The sequence below is a fragment of the Solea senegalensis genome, linkage group LG19 (genome assembly GCF_019176455.1).
Source record: "Solea senegalensis isolate Sse05_10M linkage group LG19, IFAPA_SoseM_1, whole genome shotgun sequence".
Classification (NCBI taxonomy): domain Eukaryota; kingdom Metazoa; phylum Chordata; class Actinopteri; order Pleuronectiformes; family Soleidae; genus Solea; species Solea senegalensis.
In genome coordinates, this window is record NC_058038.1 from 4,971,432 (window position 1) to 4,998,045 (window position 26,614).

At 42.3% G+C, this 26,614-nt stretch overlaps 1 protein-coding gene across 2 annotated transcripts in view; it reads left to right on the forward strand.

The window, feature by feature from the left end:
- olfm2a (olfactomedin 2a) overlaps positions 1-26,614 on the forward strand; it is a 76,108-nt gene that overhangs the window by 36,570 nt on the left and 12,924 nt on the right. The window contains exons 1-2 of one of the 2 annotated variants that reach the window (XM_044051735.1): positions 950-1,442; positions 19,225-19,374. In XM_044051735.1, coding sequence (XP_043907670.1) covers positions 1,299-1,442; positions 19,225-19,374 — 294 coding nt within the window. In that variant the 5' untranslated portion in view covers positions 950-1,298. Of the gene's footprint in view, positions 1-949; positions 1,443-19,224; positions 19,375-26,614 lie in introns of those variants that run through there. The other variant, XM_044051736.1, reaches the window with a different exon arrangement.

The following is a 26,614-nucleotide window of genomic DNA, read 5'->3' on the forward strand; positions in this document are numbered from 1 at the left end:
AAGTATTTACCGATATAGATATCTCTAGAGGCGGGAATAACAAATATTTCTAGTAGTATTTCAGGTGACTTGTTCCACAGAGCAAAAGTCATTTGATGCCATTATACTCGATAGCCATCGCTCCTAGAAAACCACAACAAGCACGCCGGGTTGCCATCGTTTTCCATCGCGCTGCACATATGTCACCTAGATCAATTATCTGATCGGCTGTACGGACGGAGGCATTTTCATCTGGAGGTGGGAGGATGGGGAGGTGACGACAACCTCTCCAGACTCAAACTCAATCTCAAATGAGGCACAAAGTGTCATATCGGCGACTGAAGTCCCACCCCTAATGAGTCACGAAGACGTGGTGAGAGGGAAGGGTGATAAAATGGCCTCAGGCAGAATGGAGTGAGTGAGATTCTCTTGGAGCGCATGCAACAGGTTGTTTTTAGATAGGTTTTTAGATAGATTGGAAGTTGGTTGAGTTGTCAAAGGCAGCCATGCAGGGGAACCCTCTCTCTGTCTGTCTCTCTGTCTGTCTGTCTGTCTGTCTCTGTCCACCGTGGAACCTTTTATCCATATCCTTTTACCTCCGTCCACTTCTGCTGTAACACGCACCGGACAGCACAGCACACATGTCACAGACAGTCACACACACACAGAGCACAGACTCTCTAATCGCATCACACACGCACACACATTGATATATGAGTCATAAAAGAATAACCAAATGTCAGAAAAAGAGTGTGTGTGTGTGTGTGGGGTAAGGATGGATACATGCATAACAAGGCTGGAAGGAACAGAGCAGAGGCTGACGGAGGGAGGGGATGAGACGCAGAGGCAGCCAATGCGCAGCGCTGCATCTTGAGGAAGAGGGGGAGAGTGAGAGAGAGAGAGAGAGGAAGATAAGGGTAGAGTGAGGGAGGGAGAGCGCTGGATTGAGAGTGTGTGTGAGAGAGAGAGAGGGAGTGAGGAAGAGGGTGAGGCTGAGGTAGTCAGTCTCTCTGAGAAGGAAGATTCCAGCGTGATGCTGTTGGATGGGAGCTGCTCTCCTTTAACCAGTCTCAGGCTGCCCCTTTGATTGAGCCACTGGCGAGTGTGTGCGTGTATATGTGTGCGAGTGAGTGAGTGAGTGAGTGAGTGAGTGAGTGTGCTCTACCAGCTCCAGGCAATCTGCTGCTAATCAGGCAGAGGCTGACTGGAGCAGAGTGGGGGTTTAAGTGGAGCCGAGGTCCAGGTCCAGGGCAGGACAGGGCAGAGCGGGGCTGGCTGTGTAGGAGCCGTTCTCATCGGCGCCCCCACTGGAAGCAAACATGAGTGTTCCTATGCTTAAGATTGGGGCGGTGCTCAGCACCATGGCCATGGTGACCAACTGGATGTCCCAGACTCTGCCCTCTCTGGTGGGACTCAACGGGACCACCATCTCCAGAGGGGGCACCTCGGAGAGGATTGTCAGCGTGCGTATACGACTTCCTCTGCTTTCTCATTGTTGTCCGTGCATGTTTTTGTTGTGGATGTTGGGAAGGAAAAAAGAAAAGAGAGAAAGTGAAGGGAACAGGAAAGAGGGTGACATGTGACAGAAAGGGCAGGGGGTGCAGATGGAAGGGGGGTCTAGTTCTGCAAGAGTCTGTCTCTGGAGATAATGTTGCATTAACAAGAGGAACACGACGGAGATCGACACGCATGTGAGAGCAATGTTCAAGCCGAGCATGAATGATGCACACGTTGGTGTGAGACTCACATGAAGTGTGAGCATCGCTGTGTGACTGTGAGTGATGGCGAGAGGCGGAGGCTGCATCAGTGCATGGACAGCCACCATAAATCACATGTTTGGGTTTGTGTGTGTGTGTGTGTGTGTGTGTGTTTTACCTGTCTAATGCAAGGAAGAGCGACTGTTCTGAGCGATGTTCAAGTCAGATGCCATCCGTCAGTCACGTCACCGTCACCTGGAGGGTGGGAGGGATGGAGCTCAGATTCAGAGGTGATGAGGAAGTCGGGGAGGTTCAGACACTGTTTCGTCCCTAAATCAACCCCTCATATCCTGTTTACACAGCGTCTATCAATCAATCAATCCATTATTCATCGAATACTAAATTAATTGTCAGTATGTTTAAGTGGGTTTTTTAATAAGTAAAATGAGCTCCTTGAGTGTTCAGCAGAATATCTTCATTAAAAGTGAGTGTTTTTTTCATTTGTGGACAAAATCTGACATTTAAGAATATCTGGCTGGGAAAACAATGATCAAACAACCACTCCATTGATTAAAAAAAGAATCAACCGATTATGAGTAGATTAAGTCCAAGCTGAATGATTTATAAATAAAATTATAAATAAAGTAATATCGATTTGTGAAGACAATTTGATTTGCAATGTAGTCTCTTTCAGTCAGTTTCAACTCAAAATGTGATTTTCCGCCACCAGGTGGCACCATCGAAGCATTACAAAAAGGCCAGTGTGTAGGATTTAGTGGCATCTAGGGGTCAAGTTGCATTTTGCAACCAAGGGAATTCCAGTGGCGGACAATGAGAGTGTGTAACATCAAGGACTCAAGTTAAGGTCATGAAAACAAAACAAGTATTGCAATCAGTGTCTGGTGGTACATCCCCCTAAATTTGACACAATGGACCTTTAATTACAATATTCAAAAGCAAGGTTGAGAATTTAAAGACCCAATCAATAATACAGTTAAATTTCAGCAGCCTTTGCAATCAGCTAATGGCATTGTTTTAAAATTTAGATTTGAAAGATTCATTGTTCCTTCAAATCCTACGCTATCTACTATCGCTAGGATACTATCCTATCCTACCTAAATCACAACATTACATCGCAATTTTAAGAAGAATTGTTAGATTTTTTTTTAGATAAATTAGTAAATCAGTTAAAACCTAATTTCCTCTCAGGCAAGTTATTTGAAACACATAGACCCATTTATTTGGGGATCCAAAGATCAAGATGAGTAAGTTAATAGTTAGTTTTGGTTGAATATTAAACATTGTTTATCAGTGGCATAAAGCTGTTAAAAGCTGTCGTTGAAGATGCAGTGTGGAATTCAATTCAATTTCAATTCAATTCAATTTATTTGTATAGTGCCAAATTATAACATACATTATCTCAAGGCACCGTTACATAGACAACATCAAGGAGAGCAGAGAACCCCAACAGTTCACACAATGAGCAAACACTAGGGGGCAGTGGAGAGAAAAAACTCCCTCTTAACAGAAGAAGAAACCTCTGACAGAACCAGGCTCAGAGATGTGCGGTCATCTGCCTCGACCGGTTGGGGTGAAAGGAAAAATGGGGGACAGCGGGGAGGTGGGGGACAGAAAGGGGGGAGAGAAAGGACAAGAGGGAGATGAGGTAGAGACAGACGAGAGAGAGAGAGACCAGGAGCAGATACACAACAACTGTATCAGGTTACAAGTTTATACAGTTAATGATATCGACTTTTTAATTATTTAATCATTTATACAGCAGCAGCTCAGGGGTGGGCGGGGCCAAGGAGCCGTCAAATTGCTGAGCGGCAGAATTCACTTGTGAACGTTTTTTGCGGGTGCTTCTTTTAGGTTTTCAGTCACATACACAACCTGTTTGCGCCACTTCTGCTGCTAATCACGTTAGCGCTTTGGTCGTCGCGTGCCCTCTGCTGGTATGAGTTGCAACTACACAGGTGTGAGGTCCAGAGCAATGACACACAAATGAAAGGGAACAGACGTTGCTGGTTAATTAATATATATTCTTATGGTACCTGTTGAAATTACTGATGACAATTATTATGGCGGTTCATCAACGTCTCTCTAATATAAGTGGTGAAGGTTCCGTGGGAGACAAAGACAAATATCCCACGTCTAAAATTAATTTGACATTTTCACGTTCGGGCTGGTTAATGATTCATCTTTGGACTGTTTTATGGCATCGCGGCCATTAAGCAAAGGCCCTGCTCTGATTAGATGATTGAATGAAATTGACTGTCCCAAGAGATCAGCGAAATCTGCTTATGTGTTTGTGTGTGTGTGTGTGTGTTTAAATATGCACTCTTGAGTGTGTTTGCATGTTTCTGTTTCACTGGCAAAGGGTCCACAAGACATTTATTATTTATAATAGTTCGTTAAAACATCAATGTTCCGCCACTTTATGTTCTCCTTAATGTTGCTCCGAGATGAAAAATGTCCTTTTTTTTCCGAGAGCGACGTTGTGTCACGTTTGTGCAAATGTCATGTGCTGAACTGAAAGCCCTCGCTACGTCTTCTTTCGTCTCACCCACACGCCCAAGCGGGTTATTTTAAGTATTAAGTTTAAATTTAAATCATAATTTAATCTCTAAAACTGTGTCAGGGGCACATTTGCATTATCTACAACACTAAACTCTATAATCCTACTTGACACCCACTGTTCTCTTGGGGGGAATTTGCCTGGATAAGCCATCCATTTATTTTTCTACACCTGCTTATCCTGCTCGGGGTCATGGGGAATAAAAACCTGTTGCCAGATTTCTTCTCACTTTTCCACTCACTTCTAATGAGTGGAAGCCTTAACACTTTGGAAAGACTGGATGCAACAGAGCTCCAGACGTCATGGGACTCAGTTTGTTTACACCGCCATGTTGGCAGGAGGAAAAGTGAACGGCGATAGAGACAGTTTTAAGCCGTCCAAGTCCGCTGTGCACTTTAAGTCCATGGAGATTGAGCAATACATCGCAGGCGCTGATAGACTGAATATGTCCGACACTTATACTGCCCCCTGGTGCTTTCAACAATTATGGAAACATTCCCAGACCGGCAGTATCTTATCTGACCATAAGATAAGATAAGATCTAACCTCAAAAATATGGATTTGGTGATGCATCGTATCGATAATCGAAACGCCAGAGCAAATATCTATTTTTTTAATTCATAAATGAAGACACTGGAGTAAACAGTCGCTACTTGATGTCTCCTCACGGTGGCGCTGCTCACATGAATGAGGGAAACTTGGGTGGAAGTTACCTGGCTGAAGAAGAAGAGGGAGTTTACGGCGGGATAATGGTGAAGAAAGCTACGTTAAGAGATGCTCTGCGCTTTTAACGTTTCATCAGTGAGACAGATATCGTGATGTATCGCTATATGATTGTTTTGCAATACATCGATTTTAACACAAACCTTGTATCGTCACATTATTGGTATCGTGGACCATGTAATGCATATCATATGATGACGTACCGTGTGATTCCCACCCCTGAATGGCATTGTTTTGATTCCCAGTGTTGAGTGCGATGATGAGATTGCGTGACGTCAGCCACCAGAGCTCTATAAAATATGATACATAAAATAAATAAGTGGTATTTTCATTGAGGCAAAAGGCAATTTACTAGCGGTGAGGGGAGAAAACGCTGCCATTGAAGTTCATTACATCAAGGCGTCATCTAAACTGATGAGCCAGTTTGAAGGTGCCAAGAATTATCAGTATGAAAAACAGTGTTGTGATGGGAATAGTCGCTGCTGCGAGACAGGAATCGACTCCCCTTATAAACAATGGCAGCGGATAAAACTTTAATGTAAAACCTCGCCTCAGAGTCACATCACTATTAATGAGAAATTTGCCTGTGATGATCTGAGAAGCAGCCGTGACTCACACGATGTTTAGCACTATAATCAAAGACAATCCTTGGATGGTGTGACACTTTGGTGCTGATGTGCCCGTGGCCATTGTATGGCTGCTCCCCAGACTGGCACCCAATGCATGCTGCTGCTGCTGCTGCTGCTGCTGCTGCTGCTGTTTGCGTTATTATTATTCTCCCAGCTCAGAGCTATTATCAAAGTCGGTTTCAACTGCTCTCCGTGCCTGCACTGCTGTACCAGCTGATCCAGGAGCACAGCTGACTGACTTTCTGTGGTCTTTAGCCGCGGCCGCACCGAGCACAGCGATGCCCGGATGTGCAAACACATCTGGATAGTGCAAAATCATGTTCCTTAATGAGCAGAAGAAGCCCCTGGAACTCTATACAGTACAGCCAAGACAAGAGCTGGACCTGCCAGATGCAACACAAATGGAAAACACAAATTTATATACAAATAAATTGTACTCATTATTATCTGTAAGAAGTAGTTTGATATAGATTGTTTTACTGCTGATGCCGTTTTTCCTTCATCTGTTAAACTATGATTGTTTAATGATAACAAATTATACAAAAATAATTGCTTAAGTTGTGAAATATACTCCGTTTAAAGACCAAATTATGATACAAATGAATTTAAACCCAATTTTGCTCTTGTTACTTAATAACTTTTCAGCTGAGTTGTGAACAAACAAATGTACAATTAATATAAAGGGGCAGTGTGATCCGGCTAAATACTCCGCTGAGTTCCTTTCATAAGCACAGAATGAATTAAAATGTTGTGTAGCTGTAAACACGGTGAGATATTTAATAAAGACTGGGGAATTGAGTCCTGCCGTGCTCGGCGGGTTTAACTGAAGATTGAGTTAGAAAATGTCTGCTTTACAGCAATAACAAGACATAAATCACTTTTAGCGCAGTAATGGTGTGATTCCTCATGTCTGGACGTGTCGGGATTGCCATAAATCATTAACCTTAACACTGAGTAGATATATATACTGTATATACACCAACATACATATATATATAAAGACGTGTGTGGGCTGTATGTGTGTTTGTACTGGTGTCTTTGTGAGGACCACTGAGTTACAGACTCAGTATGGGGACTTTTCGGGACACTTTTCCAACTGTGAAGACTAAGTGTTAGGTTAGGGTTAGTATTGAAGAGGCTTATGTTTGGGTTAAAGTGATTGGAATTAATCAATTAGTTGTTAGTTGATGTTCAAGCCAAGGTCAGGGTCAGGGACTAGATATAGTATTGGGCCAATCAAGGTTGGATTAGGGTTGGGGTTAGACATGGTTGCCATATTATGGTGATAAAAATCAGGGATCACATGAATTTGACATTTTGAGGTTCAAGCTCAAACAAACAACAGCATTTCTTGTTTACAAAGCTCACAATGGTTCCCAAGTAGGAACGGTAGCCTTGAAACCCTAACCCTGCAGTCATGTTCAGTCTCACCATTGGATGTTACTAATTCTTGCACTCCGGACTTAAACACAGTCACATAAATCCTCGATTAATCATGCCCTTTTAGAGTAAGACATGTTTTAAGGGCTGACAGTTATTAAGTTTAGAAGAAAAAAGTCCAATGCAAGTGAGAGTCATTGTCTTCTGACGTCATGGAAACAACACTGTTTGTGTGTGTGTGTGTGTGTGTGTGTGTATGTGTCGACTGTCTCTCTGATGTCTAAAATAAGAAAGATGAGTGGCAGAGGAGTGAAGAATATTTCTCACCATCACACTGAAGCCTGGGACAACAAATCCTAGCCTACAAAGCGGGACTCGGAATCTAATTGAGGTTACCCGGGGTCAGTCCGTCAGAGTACGGGACTGTAAACTTACATCCACTGCGCCGCCCAATAAAGCAGATTGTAAAGATAAATTCTTGGCTACAGATTAAAGATTAAACACCTGCTGCTGTTTTTTTAATTCGAGCACTTTGCTTTTATATCTATCATGCTGGCTTAAACCGAAAATTTATTTGAATATAGACCATGACAGGTGTCCTCTACTGACTCGGCAATGTGAGGCAGTTTGCATACTCGGAAGAATCCAGGGGAAAGCCAATCTGCTAATGTCATTTTAAAGAGTTTCTATACACGGAGGCACAGTCCAGTAGTGGTTAGCACAAGTGCCTCAGAAGGTTGTCAGTTCAAATTCTAATAAGATTGAGAGTTTCCTATTTGCATGATCACCCTCTGTGTGTGCACGGATGTTCCCAAATTTAAAGGTCGCTTTTGGCAATTGGAGGTTGACGAATAAACCAAGTTAACTGACCATAGATGTAAATGGTTGTTTGTCTCTCTGTATTTTAGCATTGTGAGAGTCCAACATCAGCTGGGATTGGCTCCCATTCAGTGCGTTTGAGACTTTAATGTCAACATGAACGTGTCCGACGTTGTATCACGTGTCACACGAGTCTGATCCACAAATCGGAATTGATGATTGGATTTCTGTCCACATTGCCAAGAAAATAAATCACAGCACGAGTCACATCAACAGAAAAAATATTGAATGAGAGTCACTTTGGCCCGTTACTGTGAATGTAATCTTAAAATAGGACAGCTGACGTGGCTTGTCTTATTGACAAAGGAAGATTGCTCCGGTTGTGAGGCCCTGATAATAAAAGCCCTATGGATAAAATGGAAAAAAAATAATAAAAATGGATGGATATTTCGATACATAAACTGATGATGTGAGACGTAGGGATGAAGCAGTATTGATCTCAGAAAGTTTTGTGGGAACGTAATCAGGACTGTGATGCGGTTCGTTCACACACTCATGCAGCCCATATGCTCTCCCGCACCGACTGTTCTAACAGTTTATACAGTGTTTTCTCACTCTCACTACCCCCCTCCACCCCCTCACCCTCCTTCCTCCCTCTTCTAATTAACGCCAGCCATGATAGATCTGTTGTTTCTGTCTGACAGCAGATGTGTATCAACGGGGCACCTGGCACGGCCATTACTGTATAGAAGCATAACACAATTTCGACTCTCACACTTGATTATTGTCACCCTGCAAAAAAAGTCATGTAATGCTCTGGTGAAAGGTTTCAGTCGTCTCCATGGTAACCTCAGTCTATAGCCGGCCCTTTTGTCATTGTGATGTGTATATCCTTCTATCCTGTCAGTTTGTTATTACCTTAAGGGCTTGTCTCCACCAACATTTTACTCCGGCTCAGTTTGGTACCTTACGCAATTATCAGGGGCCGAGCTCACTGAAGTAACTGAGGAAATTATTCTGTTCTGTTCCGATGTCTTCCGCCTATCTGGGGTCCGGGTCTCGGGGGCATCAGCCTTAGCAAGGAAGCCCAGACCGCCCTCTCCCCAGCCACTTCTGCCAGCTCCTCCGGGGGGGTGATCCCAAGGCATACACAGGCCAGCAGAGGGATATAATAATCCCTCCAGCATGTCCTGGGTAGGCCCCAGGGTCTCCACCGAAGGACATGTCCGAAGCACCTTCCCAGCGAGGGTTAGTCCAGGAGGCATCCGAACCACGTCAACTGGCTCCTCTCGACATGGAGGAGCAGCAGTACTACTCTGATGTCCGAGCTCCTCACCCCATCTCTAAAGCCTTTTAATTGTCAAAGAAGTGTACAAAAATGACTTACCAAGCCCACATTTTGGCACTCATCTATTGGGGTAACTACCACGGGGGTTCCTGCATCAAAAGACACTGAGCGGCGCAGTCCAGTTCAGCCTGCCATGGTGCACTTTGGAATGGTACAACCGCACCAAGGGGCTGTGTGGGTCTTATTATTTTATAGCTGCATCAGCTACACAAATAGCATGACATCATACCAGCACGACACAGTGTAGCCTGCCAATAAAGAATAAATCTCTAAAGACAGCCAATTGTTGTCTGGTTTATAGGGAATCATTACTTCTTGGCATTAATGGGAAACAACATTTTTAAATCTCCCGTGCATCAAAACGGAGCCAGTATACACGGCTGCTTGTTTCTTTTTTTGACCAATAATTATTCTTCATTGACTCTTTTGTTGGGCTGCACTGTTTTGGTATGATGTCACGCTATTTACATAGCTGACGCAGCTCTCGCCAGACACTGGATGAGGATTTACAGATGAAACCATGCCGTGGCAAGCTAAAAAGGCCTGTATGCAGCTGAAGTTGAATTTAACGATACTTTATTTTATTGGGAGGGAAATTTTGAGTGTATGACAAACAGATGGTATTGGGACAAGTCCTAAAAGTGCACCGCACAGAAAGTACCAGCTCTCTGTGTATCACTCACACCACCAGTGCCACTTCACAAAGTACTTGACACAACTGACCACCCCCACTGACATTCAAGTGTGATCCGCATTGGAATGGAGTGAGCAGCAGATTGAAAGTGAGCGGGACACCGACGCGGGAGGCGCGCGGCAGTCGCGGGAGTGATGGAGTAGCACAGAGTGAGCGGCAGCAGGGAGGTGAAGAAGCGGCAGCAGGGAGAGGGACACGATGAGTTTATGAGTCATATTATTGACTGGCGACCATGCTGTGCTGACTGTGGTAATCGGTTTTCCTCAGGAGCAGGAGAGACCGGGGACTTCACTCGGAGTCTTCATTGAGTTTTATTTTGAAGGCCAACAGCTGGCCTGTGCGACGAGAATTGACTGATTGCTCTTTTCAAGAGCGCGAGTGTGTATTTGCATGTTCGACCGTGGACAAGTGTGTGTAGTCAATTACAGCAAGACTGAACAAACTTGACAAATGGGATCTGATTGTTTGGCGATGGTACAGACAAAGACGAGGACCGCGTGGCAGAGACAGGTGTTTCTTCTTCTTTCCTGGGAACAAGTGTCTGGCATAAAAAAGCAATTTTCAGAGAAGAGAGTAGGAGAAAAGTAAAGCGGGGTAAACCATGTTGGCACTGTAGGAGAGAGATAGATTGCATTGGTAACACCTCTTGCTTTCTTATCATGACTCTATCTAATCTCCGTACTTTCTAAAAACGTTTCTAGCTACATCTTTATCTCCGTCCTCCTCACTCCTTCACAGTTCCTCCTCTGCAGTAATGCAGTTTCTTAGATGTGATGGCGCATTCACCTCACAGTCTTGTGGTCCGATCTCTTACATCTCAAGACTCGCGCCTGCCTCCGCCTGTAGGCCCCGCTTCCGCCTGATGCTTATGAAAGTTATAATATACTTCCCGTCATGCTCGTAAAGTAAGGAGCTGTCGATTTATGATCTCATTTAGCTCGGGCTTTACAGCAGCCCTCTCCGAGGTCGGGCTAATGAAACGCGAGAGGAAGTCCATCCTGCCTCACTCTACAACGATAGCGCCAGCTCAAATGTCTCGTCAGATCTGAACTGTCAGTCGCAAAACAACACCAGGGATCTCAGCTGCGGGGCTGCAACTAACAATTATTTTCATTAGTGTTCATGATCTGACCATTATTTCCCTAGCCTGATCGATCTCATTGATCAGAGAGGTTGATCCGTGTTTCCCCAACTTTAAAGTGACAACGTTCTTGATTGATGTTCAGTTTACTGTCACACTAGAGAGTATTCACATTTAAATTGGCAAAAACAGAGACCTTGTGTTTTAGGAATGAGCCAAAATAGTGACTATGACCAAATCAACTGGATCAGATATGGAAAAAAGTAAAACGATTATGTGATGCAAAGCTAAAATTAAGGTGTAAAGGCTTAACACAGACAACATGTGTTAAAGAGAGAGGTCTGCCACCACTGTCATGTGACCAGGACTCTCCAAAGATTCCATTGGAGGGAATTCTGTTGATAACAAACTAGTTAACGAGCAAAGCTCGATTGTTTTCAGGGTTACCACTAATTAATATTGTTTTCAAACTCTCCAGGCATCGCAACAAAGCATTTCAACTTTAAACCAAACAAAGTCAATCTGAACAATGAAACGTTTTTGCTGACATGTTTGTCCAAACTGAGCTGAAGTTCTCCAATTATTGGGTTTTTTTTGCCGTTTTTCTGAAAGCGGGATTAGGTTGCCGCCTTTGTACCTCAGATATGACCGCGCCTCCTCGTCTCATCTCCTCTTCCCCTCGCTCAGCAGGGATCTAACTGACATCGCCATTCTTCATCATCACTGGGCAACATTTCATCTAAGCTCGAGGAAATTAGAGCTAACGCTGTCCTCGCTGTCAGCCTCTCTCAAACCACAACTCTTTCCAGCCCTTTCCAGCATATCAGTAAATCTTGCTGTAGTGTAGGGAGTTTAGGAGGTCTGTGGTTATTGAAGACCAGCCGGCAGATAATGGTGGGGGCTTTAGCTTCACATGCTGTCTGATGTGATGGATCCCAGAGATTGCACAAATGCGCCGAAACAGAAACCTTAAAGAGTAAATTTTCAATTCAGTGTTCAGGACAAATTGATTTTTCATCTTTTTTTGCAATGTGTGGTTTCGTCTTGTTTTCATTCAGCCGTCTTTCTTAATGGGGTTTTTGCATACAGCGACCATGACGGCACCAATCCGGCACTAACTTATTATTCTTTTTCGTCTCTCACATCTCGTGCATGAATTTCTGGGACAGTGAAGTGATACACCTCCTCTCTCTCTCTTGAAACCGCTGTTTGTTTCAGAGAAAAGAGGATTATCCCCGGGAACTGAAGTGCTCCCAGCCAACAGCCCATGATAACAGGATGATGAAGACAGGATGTGTTATAATTACTTCATGCTTTATGTCGGTCTAGGGCTGCAGCTGATGATTATTTGCATGACCAATTAACCTGTCACTTATTTATAGAACTTGATACAAACATTTGTAATTTGGTCCAAAAGTTGGTGGGAAATGTCAACTAGCATTTACTAAATCTTAAAATCATCACGTCCTTGAATGTGTCACTCCGGGTGGGTGGAGACTAGATTTTTTGAGCAGTGGTATAAACTCATGCGACTAACGATTATTTTCATAATCGATTAATCTGTTGATTGTTTTATTTATTAATCGAGTAATCGTGTTGGAAAGGATGATGGTCTCAAATGTCTCATCTTGTTGTCTTGTCCAAAAACCAAACATTATTCAGTTGGAATGATTTCTTTGTTTAAATGGAGCAAAGAAACCAGAAAATATTCACATTTAAGAAGCTGAAAAATCAGAAAACGATTAATGGAGTAATTGTTTCAGCCCTACTTGAAACTAGCGTGGGAATCGCCAGCAACACAACGGTGCGATATTATCCCAATTTTATTATCACAAAGAGTTTTTGCGAAATCACATTGCAATATACTCACACAGCAGCTCGAGTGAGCGTGAGCACTTTTAAAAATAAAAAATAGGCAAAAAAAAACATTGATATTTGGTGTCCCAAAAGCGATTGTGTATTTGATTCCCCCCCCTACCCCTAGCCCTTTGTGAAGTAATGTCGCCGGGTGACACAAGATCCTAACACTGCTATATATGATAACTCATTGTTTAGAATTATTTGACTGCAGTTTGTCATTTGATTATAAGTTATGTGCTACAGCTTTAAGAACCTATAATCACAAAACTCACTCACACCAATTCATTCAAGTCATTACCAAAATATTAGTAGTAATTGATTAATCGTCGATAAATTGCTGCTACCCTACTTAAGAGCTTCATGGTGCTTCATTAGACATCTGCATTATTACCGTGTAATTCCTACATTTTGGTGGCAGCAGTGCTTCTTGACGGGATCGCGACCAATGCATAGGATTTAGTGACATCTGCTGGTGAAGTGTCACATTGCAGTAAACTGAATACCCATACGGTCCCATACTGGTCAAAATCACTGACTTAGATATAAGGACAGCACTGAGTTTTGGGCTGTTTTTTTTTCTTTTTGTGAGAATAATGTCTTTGAAATGACTCGGCACAAATGTGTTCAAAATGTTCATAAATGTCGGTCAGATACATCAGATAAGTTTGTGATATTGGAATCAGACACAAAAAAAAGTGGTATCTTCCCGTCCCTGTTGAATACATGTTTCCTCACACTCCACATCTGAGCGTTTATGAGAAACTAGACCTGCAGGAAGCATAAAATCATGACAATCACTCCCTAGGGACCATGTGCAGTATGTGTGTGATGTGTTCCTTCTGGGCTACTGTACAGAACATGGTGGGAGAACAAACTGTGGGAGAGGAACGTATACTCCTGTTGATATACAGCATGTAAATGGATGATTCTCAGTTCAGTAATATTAAGATGATCTTGCCGTTGTTTGTTGATCTTCCGCTGAGCCTGTGTGTGTGTACGGACTTTTGATGTGATACTTTTACCTCGCCGAGTTTGCAGTGCATTTCATTCTTTGCTTATTTTTGTTGAAGTCGTCGCTCTCAGAACTCGTCGGTGGCTGCATTACAGTCTCGGTTTGTTTATCCCGTGTTGCTGCAAAGTCGCTGCAGCAAATTCCTACACAGCTCCGACAGTATCGACAATATGTCGGGGGGGGGGGTTTTCTCGACTATTATGAATATTCAAAAGGAAAATGTCCATCTCTGCTCTGTTGCTACACCCTGAGTGTGATTCTAGATCACATTAAATATTGAGGAAGTTGTTTTTCCCCACACTAATGAGATATGTGATAGGATGCATGGCACCAACACTATGTTAAATGAGCCACTGTCAAGACCCTCTCCTCACTACAGAGGGAAGACTTAATCATATTTACGTAAATAAGTCAGAACATATCCGCGTTTACCACTCTCCACCCTGAGAGATTGGTTATATACAGTATGTGTGGCCCGGTGTTCAGATGTCTCTCTGCAGCCGGCTCAGGCACACGGTATATAGGGACAAAGCCCATTTGCATTTTAGAATTACCGCTTCCCTCCCGCGCTCTAAACTGCCACTGCGATGAGAATGAGGGGAAGTTAGCGCAGAATGGATAGGTGGGTGGTAATGAAACTGGAACGGGTTCAAGTTTGCTCTTAATTTCCAGCGCAACCATTTATGAAACATTAATGAAGGAACGGAGACGTGTTGCATGCGGACAAAAAAAAAAAAAATCCCAGGCGGGGATCACAGCGTGAGCTTAAACATGTTAGGAGAGAGAAAAAAGATAATGATGCTGACATAGATCCAATATTACTTACTGCTTATTACTGCTCCCTATGTCATACATCATAAAAAGAAGTCGCTGTGACACCGACTGTGGCTCCCTCACAGGCTGATAGCTGCATGAAAAATTGATGCGCTCTTCAGCTTCCATTCGCAAGGATCTTCTTTTTTAAGGAAAATCTGGTGCATGTGCGTGTGCGTGTAGACACACAAGCCCTCTGTCTCATGTGTGGCTATGAGGTAACTTTTTTATCGAGAGCCGCACGTGCGTATACACTCTCAGAGGGAGCATGTTAAGTGGTTTGGTGCAAACTCACCTCCACCTGTTAACGCTGCAGGATATCGGGTGTAATGAGAAGCATAAACGCGCCGCCGCCGTCGCCACCGATTCCTCCGTCTCACACCCACTGGTGTGCAACAGTGAGCGTGGGTTCGCTCCGAGGATCTGTGGTAATCAGCGGCGAGGATCTTTAAACGAACCCTCTGGAGGGGAAGAAGAAGAAGAAGAAGACGGGGCAAAATGTGTGCATTATTTAGGAATTCATGAAAGTAATGTATGTACAAGCATGCACATATGTGCTGTTTATCTCCTGGATGTACTTGCATGTATGGAGAGACAGCTCACACACACACATATGCTACAGTGAATCATAAATGCTGACAGTGAGTGAAGAGGGAGACAGAAGAAGAAAAAGAAGATATCTCTCCCCCGTAGGCACCGGCAGAATGAAACAGACAAGTCAGATGCAGTTGAAAGAAATGGGAGGAGGTTGTCGTGTGTGAGGCTGCATCTTTTGTCTCATCTCAACTGCAGCTCTGGCCTCTGTGTGTGTGTGTGTGTGTGTGTGTGGACCCCCTCAGACCTCTGTCATCACTCCACCTAACAGCCCTCTGATGCTGGTCCACATCTCCGAGGGAGGAGTGTAACGACGTGAAGAAGGCGCCGAGCGACAGAAAATAAATAATGAAAGGAAAAAGAGAACTGTGTACGACTTTGGAGTCACTGTACGGGGACTGTGAGCGGCACGCGGCTGCGTTACTATTAAGAATAATGGCATAATAATTTAGCCCCCGTGTGACAGCAAAGTGCACAGTGAGTCATTCACGAGCACACTACAGCGACACTTTCAGTCAAGTATTACTGCGTCCTGGAGGTGGCACGAAATATGGATGTGGCAATATCTGACTCACTCGGTCATCTGTAATCTTGATGGACACCAGTTTCCTCCCCCCCATAAACGGACTCACCGGGGTCACGTCTTTATGGCTGCTCACAACGGTGCTTATTACGGGAATGAGGGTAATAGAAGTCAAAGGGGGAGTCGCAGTAGGCGGGACTGAGGCTGGGCGCTGGACGTGGCTAACAGAAATGACCACCTGTCCCTTAAAGGCTAACTAAACCCCACCCCTTCTTCTTCTTCTTGGTCCTGATTTTGAAAAATGCCAAGAAGTGGGCTATGAGCTGAGGGAGGGAGCGTGGGGAGTGGTGCAGGGCAGGGGGGGCGTGGTCTGGTAGTGAAATCTGAGAAAGTGGACAAATTCTACTGGGTAGTAGATGCTAGGGATGGGACGATACTGATATCACAAACTCGATCAATTTATGACGCTGTTAACGACACATTTGTGCTGAGTCATTTCAAAGACAACAATAATTCTCCAACTGTGTAACAAACAGCCCAAACTTGACTCAGCTAAAATGCTTTTGTGGGGTTTACAGTCGGTGCAGTGACGAAAGCGATATATAGGATTTTTGGATTGTATTGGATTCTATATTTTTATCTGCCCGATATCCAATCCACTGATTTTGACCAGTATTGGACCGATACCGATTCCCTTCCCTTGTGCCGATATTTATCACATGTATAATTTCAATACTTTACAATAAATTATGAAGATTTGCATTTGGATCAGTGAACAACATGAACTAGTTCTCCATACACACTGGTTTACACCTGTAAAAAGGTGGTTTAGGGCACTTAGTTACGCTTTAAAATACAGAATTGTGCCAAATTTGACAATTAAATAATTTTTTCCCCATCCTCTATATTGTACCATCAGAAGCAGAGAAGAGGGAAGATTCAAATCTGTGAATAGACAGTGTCAGCAAAAAATAACACACAAAAAAAAATTTGCTAAGTACGGAAGAGTATTAGGGCCACATGTTAAAAATAAAAAATTAAAGACAGTATATGAAACAGCATGAATATTGAAATTCTGACTTTTTTCTCTCAGAGTTCTGACTTTAATCTCAGAATTCTGACTTTAATCTCAGAATTCTGACTTTAATCTCAGAATTCCGATTTTAATCTGTCAATCTCAGAATTCTGACTCTTTTCTCAGACTTTGTTGTCTCAGAAATGACTTTAATCTCAGAATTCATGCTGTTTGATTAGCATTATTATTATTATTATATTTACATGTGGCCCTAATACTCTTCCGTAGCTGAGACTGACGAGTGAGTGTCGCCTTTTTTAATCTCCTCTATGTTACATTTCATATGTGGCTGCCTGAACGTTTGTTTTTCTGCAAATAAAGTTAGATATAAAATAATCCCATCCCATAATTTACTACTAACACCCACCGTTTTCTTCTCAAAGAAGTGGGTGAGCTGTAAACTGGCCTCTCTTGTAACATTAGTAGTGATGTGATGTTGTAGTTTTTAGGAGCATTTATCTACGTAACTGTCCATTTGAGGAAATGAAATATGTTATGATGATAAACAATTTTAATTGCATTCAATTAACTTTTCTTCTGACATTATTACTATATATTATTTTTATTACATCATGAGTTACCTGGGACTCCCTGCCCTTATACTTACCCATATGTTTAATATTTTTTTAATGCTTTTTTTTCATTACTTTTAAGGGAAAACAATGAGATTTTAAAGACAGAAATGTAAACTATGGAGGTGCTGACGTTATCCTCACTGTGAGCCGTGTGTCACATATTACGTCATGATTTACCCTGCGCTTCCAACCCCATAAGTGTGTGTGCGTGTGTGCAATTATGTACGAGTGTATTAATATCGTATTACTTCTCACGAAAGTTTTAATTAAATTTAGACATATTGATTTTAAACTTTTATGAGTCTATATACCGTGACTGTAATTAAACATATAAAACATCACGACGTGCTTTGTTTAATGTGGCCATGCTCGGCGTTACAGCATATTCAAGTTGCTCGCGATACACACACCGCACTGATCCGGATTTAATATTCACCCGTTCTGAGAGAGGGTGAGGGAGAGAAGCAGTGAGTGCAGGAGAGGAAAAAAGAGAGAGAGGGAGAGGGTGAGAGAGAGAGAGAGAGAGAGAGGGAGAGAGAGGCGGTGGCATGCCAAGGGATTGGCAGGAGTGACAAGATGTGACAGTGAGCACATTGGCTCGCAGGGTGGCTGCTACTTTACACTCCAATCACACAGTCCCTGCGTCCCCCAAGACAATTTTAATCTGATCTCCCTCGACCCGAGGAGATGAGAGCACAGCACAACAGTTCAGAGGGAGGAAGGGAGGAAGGAAGTTAGGAAGGAAGGCAAGGAGAGCCGCGCCGCGCCGCACGATTCTTCTTTTCCTTCCACTTACGTGGATGAGCCTTTAATTTCATCACTAAGATGGCCGCTCTGTGTCTCATTACACTTGTTTTGTGCTTTATATGCTGCCATGTGTGCAGATGCAGTGTGAATGAACGGATCATCCAGGCCTGGCCTTTGCACAACCTATGTGTGTGTGTGTGTGTGTTTGCACAGCACTACTTTTGATTGGATTAGTCAGAGAGAGAGGGAGAGAGAGAGAGAGAGAGAGGAGAGAGAGAGAGAGAGAGAGAGAGGGAGAGACATCCATCGTGTGAGCCTCACCCCTCCTCCACTGGTAACCGGCTGCTTTATCGATCTCAAACAGCTCCATTTCCTCCCCACGTCCAAACTTATTAGATGCTCTGCTTTCACACAACCTGACCCCATCCCTCCTTCTTCCTCTTTTCTTTGAAATCCCCATCTTTCTTCACTCTGTCGTGCCATTGTGTGTGTGCGTGTGTTTTAAAAGCCCACTAATATTCTTGCCTTATCTCTATCTGCTCCCCCTTTTCTCCTTTCCCACCCACCCCCCCGTCGCCGCCGTCGTCCAGGATCTTTCCTGGCATGGACACATCTGTCAATCCCTCTCTCGCTCTTGCTTTGATGCTCTCCATTTTAAATTGGACTGAGAGTGATTTTTACTAGTCCGGGGAATCAATTGCCATTAATTGGCTTTTGGGTAAGAGTCATTTCTGGCGTGGTTGCAGGAGAGAAAGAGGAAATGCCAGGGAGAAATTACGAGTCTGCTGCTAAATTGTGGTGACAACCAATCACGATATGGAATGCATTAAAGAGTCTTTTTTTTTTTTTAATCTCCCAACACTTTCCACAACACTTGCAAGTATTAGATACATTTATTAGTTTGGAAAAGTTTTATATAACGGTGGAACACTTTTCAGAATACTGATGATACATGCAGGCAGAATAAAAGATCTCGTCGGGCCTCATGCATTTTTTGAAAAAGCAGCACAGATGAACAAGCGCAGGTTTTCTTCTCGTGTCTAACATGGATACGTGTGTGTGTCTCTCTGTGTGTGTGTGTGTGTGTGTTCGTGCAGGCTCTGTACCCGAGTCCAGAGGAAGGCTGGCAGATCTACAGCTCGGCGCAGGACGCAGATGGGAAGTGTATCTGCACGGTTGTCGCGCCGGCCCAGAACATGTGTAACCGCGACCCACGCAGCAGACAGCTTCGCCAGCTCATGGAGAAGGTGACAGCTGCCAATAACAACACTCACTTTTTTTTATTTTTTTTTATTTTTTATTTTTTTTGAGACACGACCGAGACCGGCGGAGGCTGTCACGCCACACAGACGCTGTCGCGCACAACACATTCTGTCACGTACAGACTGCTGAGGTCAACATTTATGCTAAAGGGCTCGATCGATCGCGTCGATACATATGAAGGCAATCAGGAGACTTGAGTTTAATAAACTTGGCTAAAGTGGCAACTTTTTACCCCGGGACATTTGATTAATTGATTCTGCATCGCTTGAAGATATAAGATGAAATGTTTAGTTTGCAAAGTCACACGGTAAATGCATGTTACACTAGTTATCACATAATCAGGTTTTTAAAAATACTGATCGTCACCTTTTGTGACGTTCAGTATCAGTATTGGTCAAAATCACTGAGATACAGTTCCTCGTTTCGATGTCAGATAAAGAAAAACATGACATTTAATATAATCTAAAGAAACACATGGATGCTTCACGAAGCACATGCCAACTTTATTTATAACGTCAGAATGACACTGAGTCAAAGTCTGTCACGCTCCTGTGAGTGACCATGTGACGCGGCACACAGATTATTGTGAGTTATAATGAGTTATTTCTGTATTTTTTAGTAACATATTATTTTTGCATCATAAAAAAACTACATATGTATCAGTCCATGTAAACACAGACACTTTTATTTTGAAATTCTGCAAATGAACAGTTGCTTTTACCCCCAAAAAGATAGGGTTTGCTTTATGTAAATGATGGACTTATTCCACACGGGCCCAGAAATTGAAGCCAATGTAGAAGAGTCTTAAACCTGTATTCTCTTAAGTGGCCATCAGGGGGAGACTCCTGAGATCATTTTCACATGATTTCTAACATTTTCTGGTCTCAATCAGTAGATTCTTCAATAGAGCAGGACGTCCACTTTGTATTTTATGGTAACATTTTCATAAGCCCCATCAAATATTTGTTATTTTCCTGGTATTTTAGGCTGTTCTTGGCATAATGATGATACATTGTTGAGTAGTTTATGTCATGGTATGAAACCATGTTTGAATGTGTATGTTTACACCACATACACATTCACTACAGCGCCGACGGCGGTGGGAGGAAGTGAAGATGCGTCATTTATCTTTATTTACAGTGCGTGTGACAGACATATGTCTAACATCATACATGCACACTCACAAAAACCATGTTAACAGTGTTACAGCGACCAGACAATAAATCTATGAACAGTTTTTATGTCGTGTGCAGTGTGTGTGTGTGTGTGTGTGTGTGTGTGTGTGCCAATTTCATTTCCTGCTGGTGTTTAATAGCACACTGTAGAAACACACATGGCTCAGGAGGAGAAGACCTTTGCTGATGTGATGTATGTGGTGAAATCTGAGCTGCAGTGGTCTTGATTTGTGGTTTATTGACATTACAGCAACCGATTTACCAAGTCTAAGGTCCAGTATGTGATATTTTGGAGGTTTTATTAGCAGAATATGAATATGAGGACTTCAATTATGTCTATATAATTGTAGAATCATCCCTTTGATGTAAAAAAATAAAGTGTTGTAAATGCCTTTTAAGCAAAGGTTGTCACTACCATTTGCCAAAGTGTTGACAGCTTCCTGCTTCCAGTCAAAACAATTTAAGGCATTTTCAGGGATTTTAATTAAATAATGTTCTTACTAATGTTTTTAGTTGTTATTCTTTAAAAAAAGATGGATGGATGGATGGATGGATGGATGGATAGATAGATAGATAGATAGATAGATAGATAGATAGATAGATAGATAGATAGATAGATAGATAGATAGATAGATAGATAGATAGCTTACTCACACAGCTTTTCAAAATAAGAGCCACTGACTTCAGCTGTTCACTACCTCTTGTAAAACACAACACACAGAAATAACTTACAACATTTTTTTTTAATGAAATTAAAATGCACTTCGCATTTTTATGCTATCACTGGTTTTAGAAGTCCACAACTGTTGCAAAACATTAACGGGAACAGGAAGCACAGAGTACAGAGTGGGTTGTGACAAGGGCCTTGCTGCCATATTTCTGCAGTAGCCCAAAACAAAGCATGCATCTGAAGCCAAAGCTTAGTTTGCAAACAAAGGAGAAAGGCTCTGTCAAAACTATAAAGCCTGCTCCACACTAGAGGATTCAACTTCGCAGCTGTTCTGTGCTGAGCAAAAACGCGAAAAAAAACTTGGTTTGTACAAGTTCTAAAGAAAATTATGCAACATCCGTTGCCCAGTCAACTCGCTCTCATCGGTTATTGCGGGGTTCCGCTCACGCCACCAATTACTGTTCAGTCATGTCACTAACTCTTACACACCTTTAAAACTTTGATATAAATAATTGTTGTTTCTGGCTCTCGGACAATGTTTCACTCAGCCACCAAGCAAAAATCTCCCCGTCCTTTGTGGACACTCAGAGGTGGAAAACGGTAGAACAAGAAGGGAGAGAAAGCCTGGGAGCATCGAGGGGAGAAGAAAGTGTGTGAGATAAGAGGAGCTGACATTGATGTGATGTTGTGAAGAGAGCTGGTGGTAAATTGAGATGCTGAATAGGCTCCGAGGCCCTGATGGATCAATGAAGCACCTGAATTCACATATTGCATTCATTCTCAGTGAAGTTTGCCTTTTTCCCCTGACAGGCTCTGTCTGCTGCTGTTTCCAAGCGTGTGTTCATTCCGACTAAACCCACACTCATTCATACTTTAGAGGAATAAGAAGCAGCATATTCTAGCAGACAAGCCATACTCTGGGAAACAGACCAAGCTATTCTGATAAAGTGAATGTGTCCCCCCTGTACTGTATACTGTACGTGCATCAATATACATACAGTATTTTATTTTTTTATCTTTATAGGATTTATTTTTTTAAAAAATATATATATTTATAGAATGGAAGCTTCATTGTCCCCATAAGACATTTTAACCATTTAACAATTCAAAGAATTACCAGTTTGTGGTGGTATATTCAAACATCTCACGGCGAGTGCATTTGTAGATTAAATTCAGTTTGTTTGGAGCCATGTGTGTGTGGGTTTTTTTGTAATTTTACAGCTCCGTCAGTAACACTTTCATGATAATTTAACCATTTATTGAAAATAATTGGACTTGGAGATAATGGCTGTGCTCTTAGATGCTCTTGACGGATCGGTCAAGCCCCGCGTACAAGAGAGATTCCAAGAGCGATTCCAAACAAACAATGAAAAACATGTTAAACTTTTGAACCCGTTAGACTCTGATCTCGAGAGTGAGTCTTATTTAAGCGCCTCGGTGAGATTGGAGTGCAGCTAAAAGCCGATTACAGCTGTGGTGTACGACTACGGTGTCCTGCATGAACAAAGCCTCATTGATATTAACCCTTGGTGCTCACGCGGCACGGATCTGTGCTGCAGGTCCCATGGTAAATTGCTATGGGAATAATACACAACTCCTTATATGGACATCCAGGGGGCGTGTGTGTTTGTAGGTCACATATTCAGGCTTTAAAATTGTTTTTTCTTATGTGTTTTTGTTGAGTTAAAGTTATAATTCATCTTATATCACATTTTGTGCAGTGATATAAAGTGCAGAAGTCACAAAATTAGACCGTTTTTCTTTTCTTTTTGTTCATAAAAATGAGCCAAGTGAACTTTGAAGTGTGACGTATTTCCACATTTTACAAATTTAATCCAATTGTAAACATTTGGAGTACTTTTTGCTCAGGTGTGTTTATATAGTTGGTGAAAATGATTATTTTTTTCATCAGATTGCCTAGGATGTGCTGGAAAAAAAGGATATAAGACACTCTATATTACACATTCTTATAGCCTCTGGATATAGTGAACGTTTAAACATAGTAATGGAAAAAAGCAGCCAAAATGCTCTGAAGGGTTTACACAACAACTCAAACTACATAAATCCCATATTATTCTTGTTTTACTTGGCTTGGGATGTAATTTTATTCCCATCTTCTCCTATTTTTGAATGGGTAAAGTCATAAAATGCAGAGGAATATTATATGTATGTACATATATATATATAACATATATATATGTATATATACACATATATGTATACATATATATTAAATATATGTTTTGGACAAAGACAAGACATAATCTGGGAAACAAATACATACAGGAAAACTTTGTATAATTCATATTATAAACCAAATAAATTGTTCCATGTCAACACAGACACTTTTATTTTGAAATTCTGTGAAATATGTATCATTGCAATATTGTGACGGAATTTGAAAACTCATTATCGCTTATACTGGTTTTTGAGCACCTTTGAGTTTGTTATAAACATGTTAGAAACATCTGAGTAAATATTAAAAAATATGTTTTACGTATAGTAAATTCATCGTTATGGGCATGTTGCCGGCAGCTGGTGAAAATTCACATATCCCGTGTTTTGGAAATGATAAAGTCAAGTGTTTGTTCTGTGTTTTTAACTTTTCAATAAGATTTCACAAACCCTATGAATCAGAGGTGACTGAAACAGCACAGGTCCTGATTTGACTTGTGTAACCCGGTTGAGTCCGCTGCATGGACCCATGAGGGACTACAGTAGATGGATATTGTGTTTATTGTCCTTCGTGGAGTAAAACTGTCTTCACAGTTCTGGCCAAATTCAAAACACACAGTGACTCTGTGTCACAGAAACGTCAACGCATCAAAGAAAAGGGGGAAAAAAAGAAGAAAGAAACAAAGTGATAATAGCACAAGGACAAAAAAGGGCAGGGACACTCGTCCCAGCAGAGCATGAACACTTCAAAGTGAACTCACTCTGCTGTGAATATGGGCGGACGTTTGAGGGCGCGGCTCGTGTCACGACGTCGTATTACACGTCAACACTTGACGATACAGTCCAATAAATAAAAATTAGGCTTGTGAATTTATCACAGAGTGAAATATCGCCTCCATAACGCAGTCAGCATCAGGCCCTGAGTTTTATAAGCTCTAGCAAATGTATGATTTATTGTTGAACGGGCTTCTGTAAACAGTTTTTGTTACAGCGTCTACACTCGGTGAATGCACACGAACGCCGCCTCTAAGACACCGGTCATCAGCCCCGTCTATTACAGTCCACAGCCCGGCCTAATGAGGACACCTGGGGTCAGCCTTGTTTGAGTTACACACACAAATAAATGCCACAAGTTGAAAGACTTGCGTGTGAGCCTGCACACAAAGACGTCCTCGTTTGAACCCAGAGTGTGTGAGAGCATTAGTTAAGCAGACCGGGGACACAAAGACTCCCCGTGACACAGACAAGCCAAGGATACACAAGCTAACAATGTCAAAAACAAGCCTCTGCTCAAAGAATGTAAAGTGGTCACGCTTTTCTGTGTAAATGACACACAAAGCGGCATCGACCCTGAAGGATGAGCAGCATGCGGACGTTCTCAGTGCACGCTTTTTGAACACATCCTTGTTTAACCTCTCTGTTAGTGTGTGAGGGAACATGGTACGTGGAAATATCTGGTGTGTGTTCTCCAGTGTTTCTGGAACCCATGCTCTAACGCAGTGGTTCTTTTTATAAGAAGCACCAGCTGAGGAAAATATTGAGTTCACCCACGTTAAAATACAGTGGCGTAAATAGGTCGAGCAATCACTTCACACACTGGTATAGTGACATTAGATCACACCCACTGATTTTCCTATACTACCAGAGGAAGCTCACGTACCACTGGTGGTACACATACCACAGTTTGAGAACCATAGGGGTGTAATGTTACCAGTGTATTGCAACTGCTCTTACATTAGCACAGACAGGAGGATCAGGAGGAAGTGGAAGTTTCAGTGTAAACTAGCAGAGCCACGAAAACCAGCTGTACCACTGATCCACAGCCACACCCTGTGTTTTGTTTCGTTTAGATAGATTGAATACGTAGGTAGGTAGTTAGGTAGGTAGATAGATCAGTAGGTAGGTAGATCGGTCGGTTGGTCGGTAGGTAGGTAGATCGGTCGGTCAGTCGGTTGGTCGGTCGGTAGGTAGATCAGACAGACAGACAGACGACTTTATTGATCCCTTTGGGAGGTTCCCTTGGGGAAATTAACAATCAGTAGGTAGGTAGGTTGGTAGGTAGGTTGGTAGGTAGATTGGTAGATAGATCAGCAGGTAGGTAGATCGGTAGATCGATAGGTAGAACGGTCAGTCAATCGGTAGGTAGGTAGATCGGTCGGTCGGTAGCTAGGTAGGTAGGTAGATCGGTTGGTAGGTAGATCAGTAGGTAGGTAGGTAGATCGGTAGATCGTAGGTTAGATAAGCAGGTAGATCTGTAGGTAGGTCGGTAGATCGGTAGGTAGATCAGTAGATAGGTAGGTCGGTAGGTAGGTAGGTAGATCGGTAGGTAGATCGGAAGGTAGGTAGGTAGATAGGTAGGTAGATCTGTAGATCGGTAGATCAGTAGGTAGGTAGGTAGGTAGGTAAATAGGTAGGTAGGTAGGTAGACTTAATATATTGATTCCAAAAGTGGGAAACTTTTGTGTTACAGCAGCAGAATTTAAGGCACCTCACAGCTCACAAGAAATGAAATGCAAACATAGAATAATAATGATAATAATAATAATAATATGTAAAAAGAAACAAACAACTATACGAAGAAACTTAAAAATACTTGGATGAAGCATAAAGATCAGTATAGAGAATAAGGGATATCTTATTCCTTATTCAGAATGTGTAACTGAATAAACTAAAGAACAATGATGAATATGTACACAGTGCAGCCATGCAGGTGGAGGGAAATGTATTGCCAAGGGGCTACATTCTTATTTTTTCTGTTGGAATAGCACAACATAGTGTTCAGTAGCATTTGTTATCTAGGTCAGTCATTTTTGACCAGGATGAAGAAATGACTTCAATTCAACGTACAGATGTTGTGATTGGACAATACCGTGAAATCAAAATAACAATTATAATTTCTGTTTATTGGAGAGTTGCAAAAATCGGTCAGATTACACGGGATACTAAAGGAAGGTTAAATCCTGCTCGCGGTTGCTCCGTCTGAACAACGCTCAGAGAACTTTTAATTGGTGAGGAAAATATTTACCGACCAAAATACTCCTGAAATATTCCCCCGCTGGTTCACGAAGCACGTGGGAGATAAGTTTGATCTTGGAAACAGTCTGCAAAGTAACTGAGTGGGCTGTCAAAGAGTGTAAAAGAAAGGCAAACCATAGACTTGAAGCCAAAATGTGACCTTTGTGAGTCGGGATGGTTTGTTGTTGT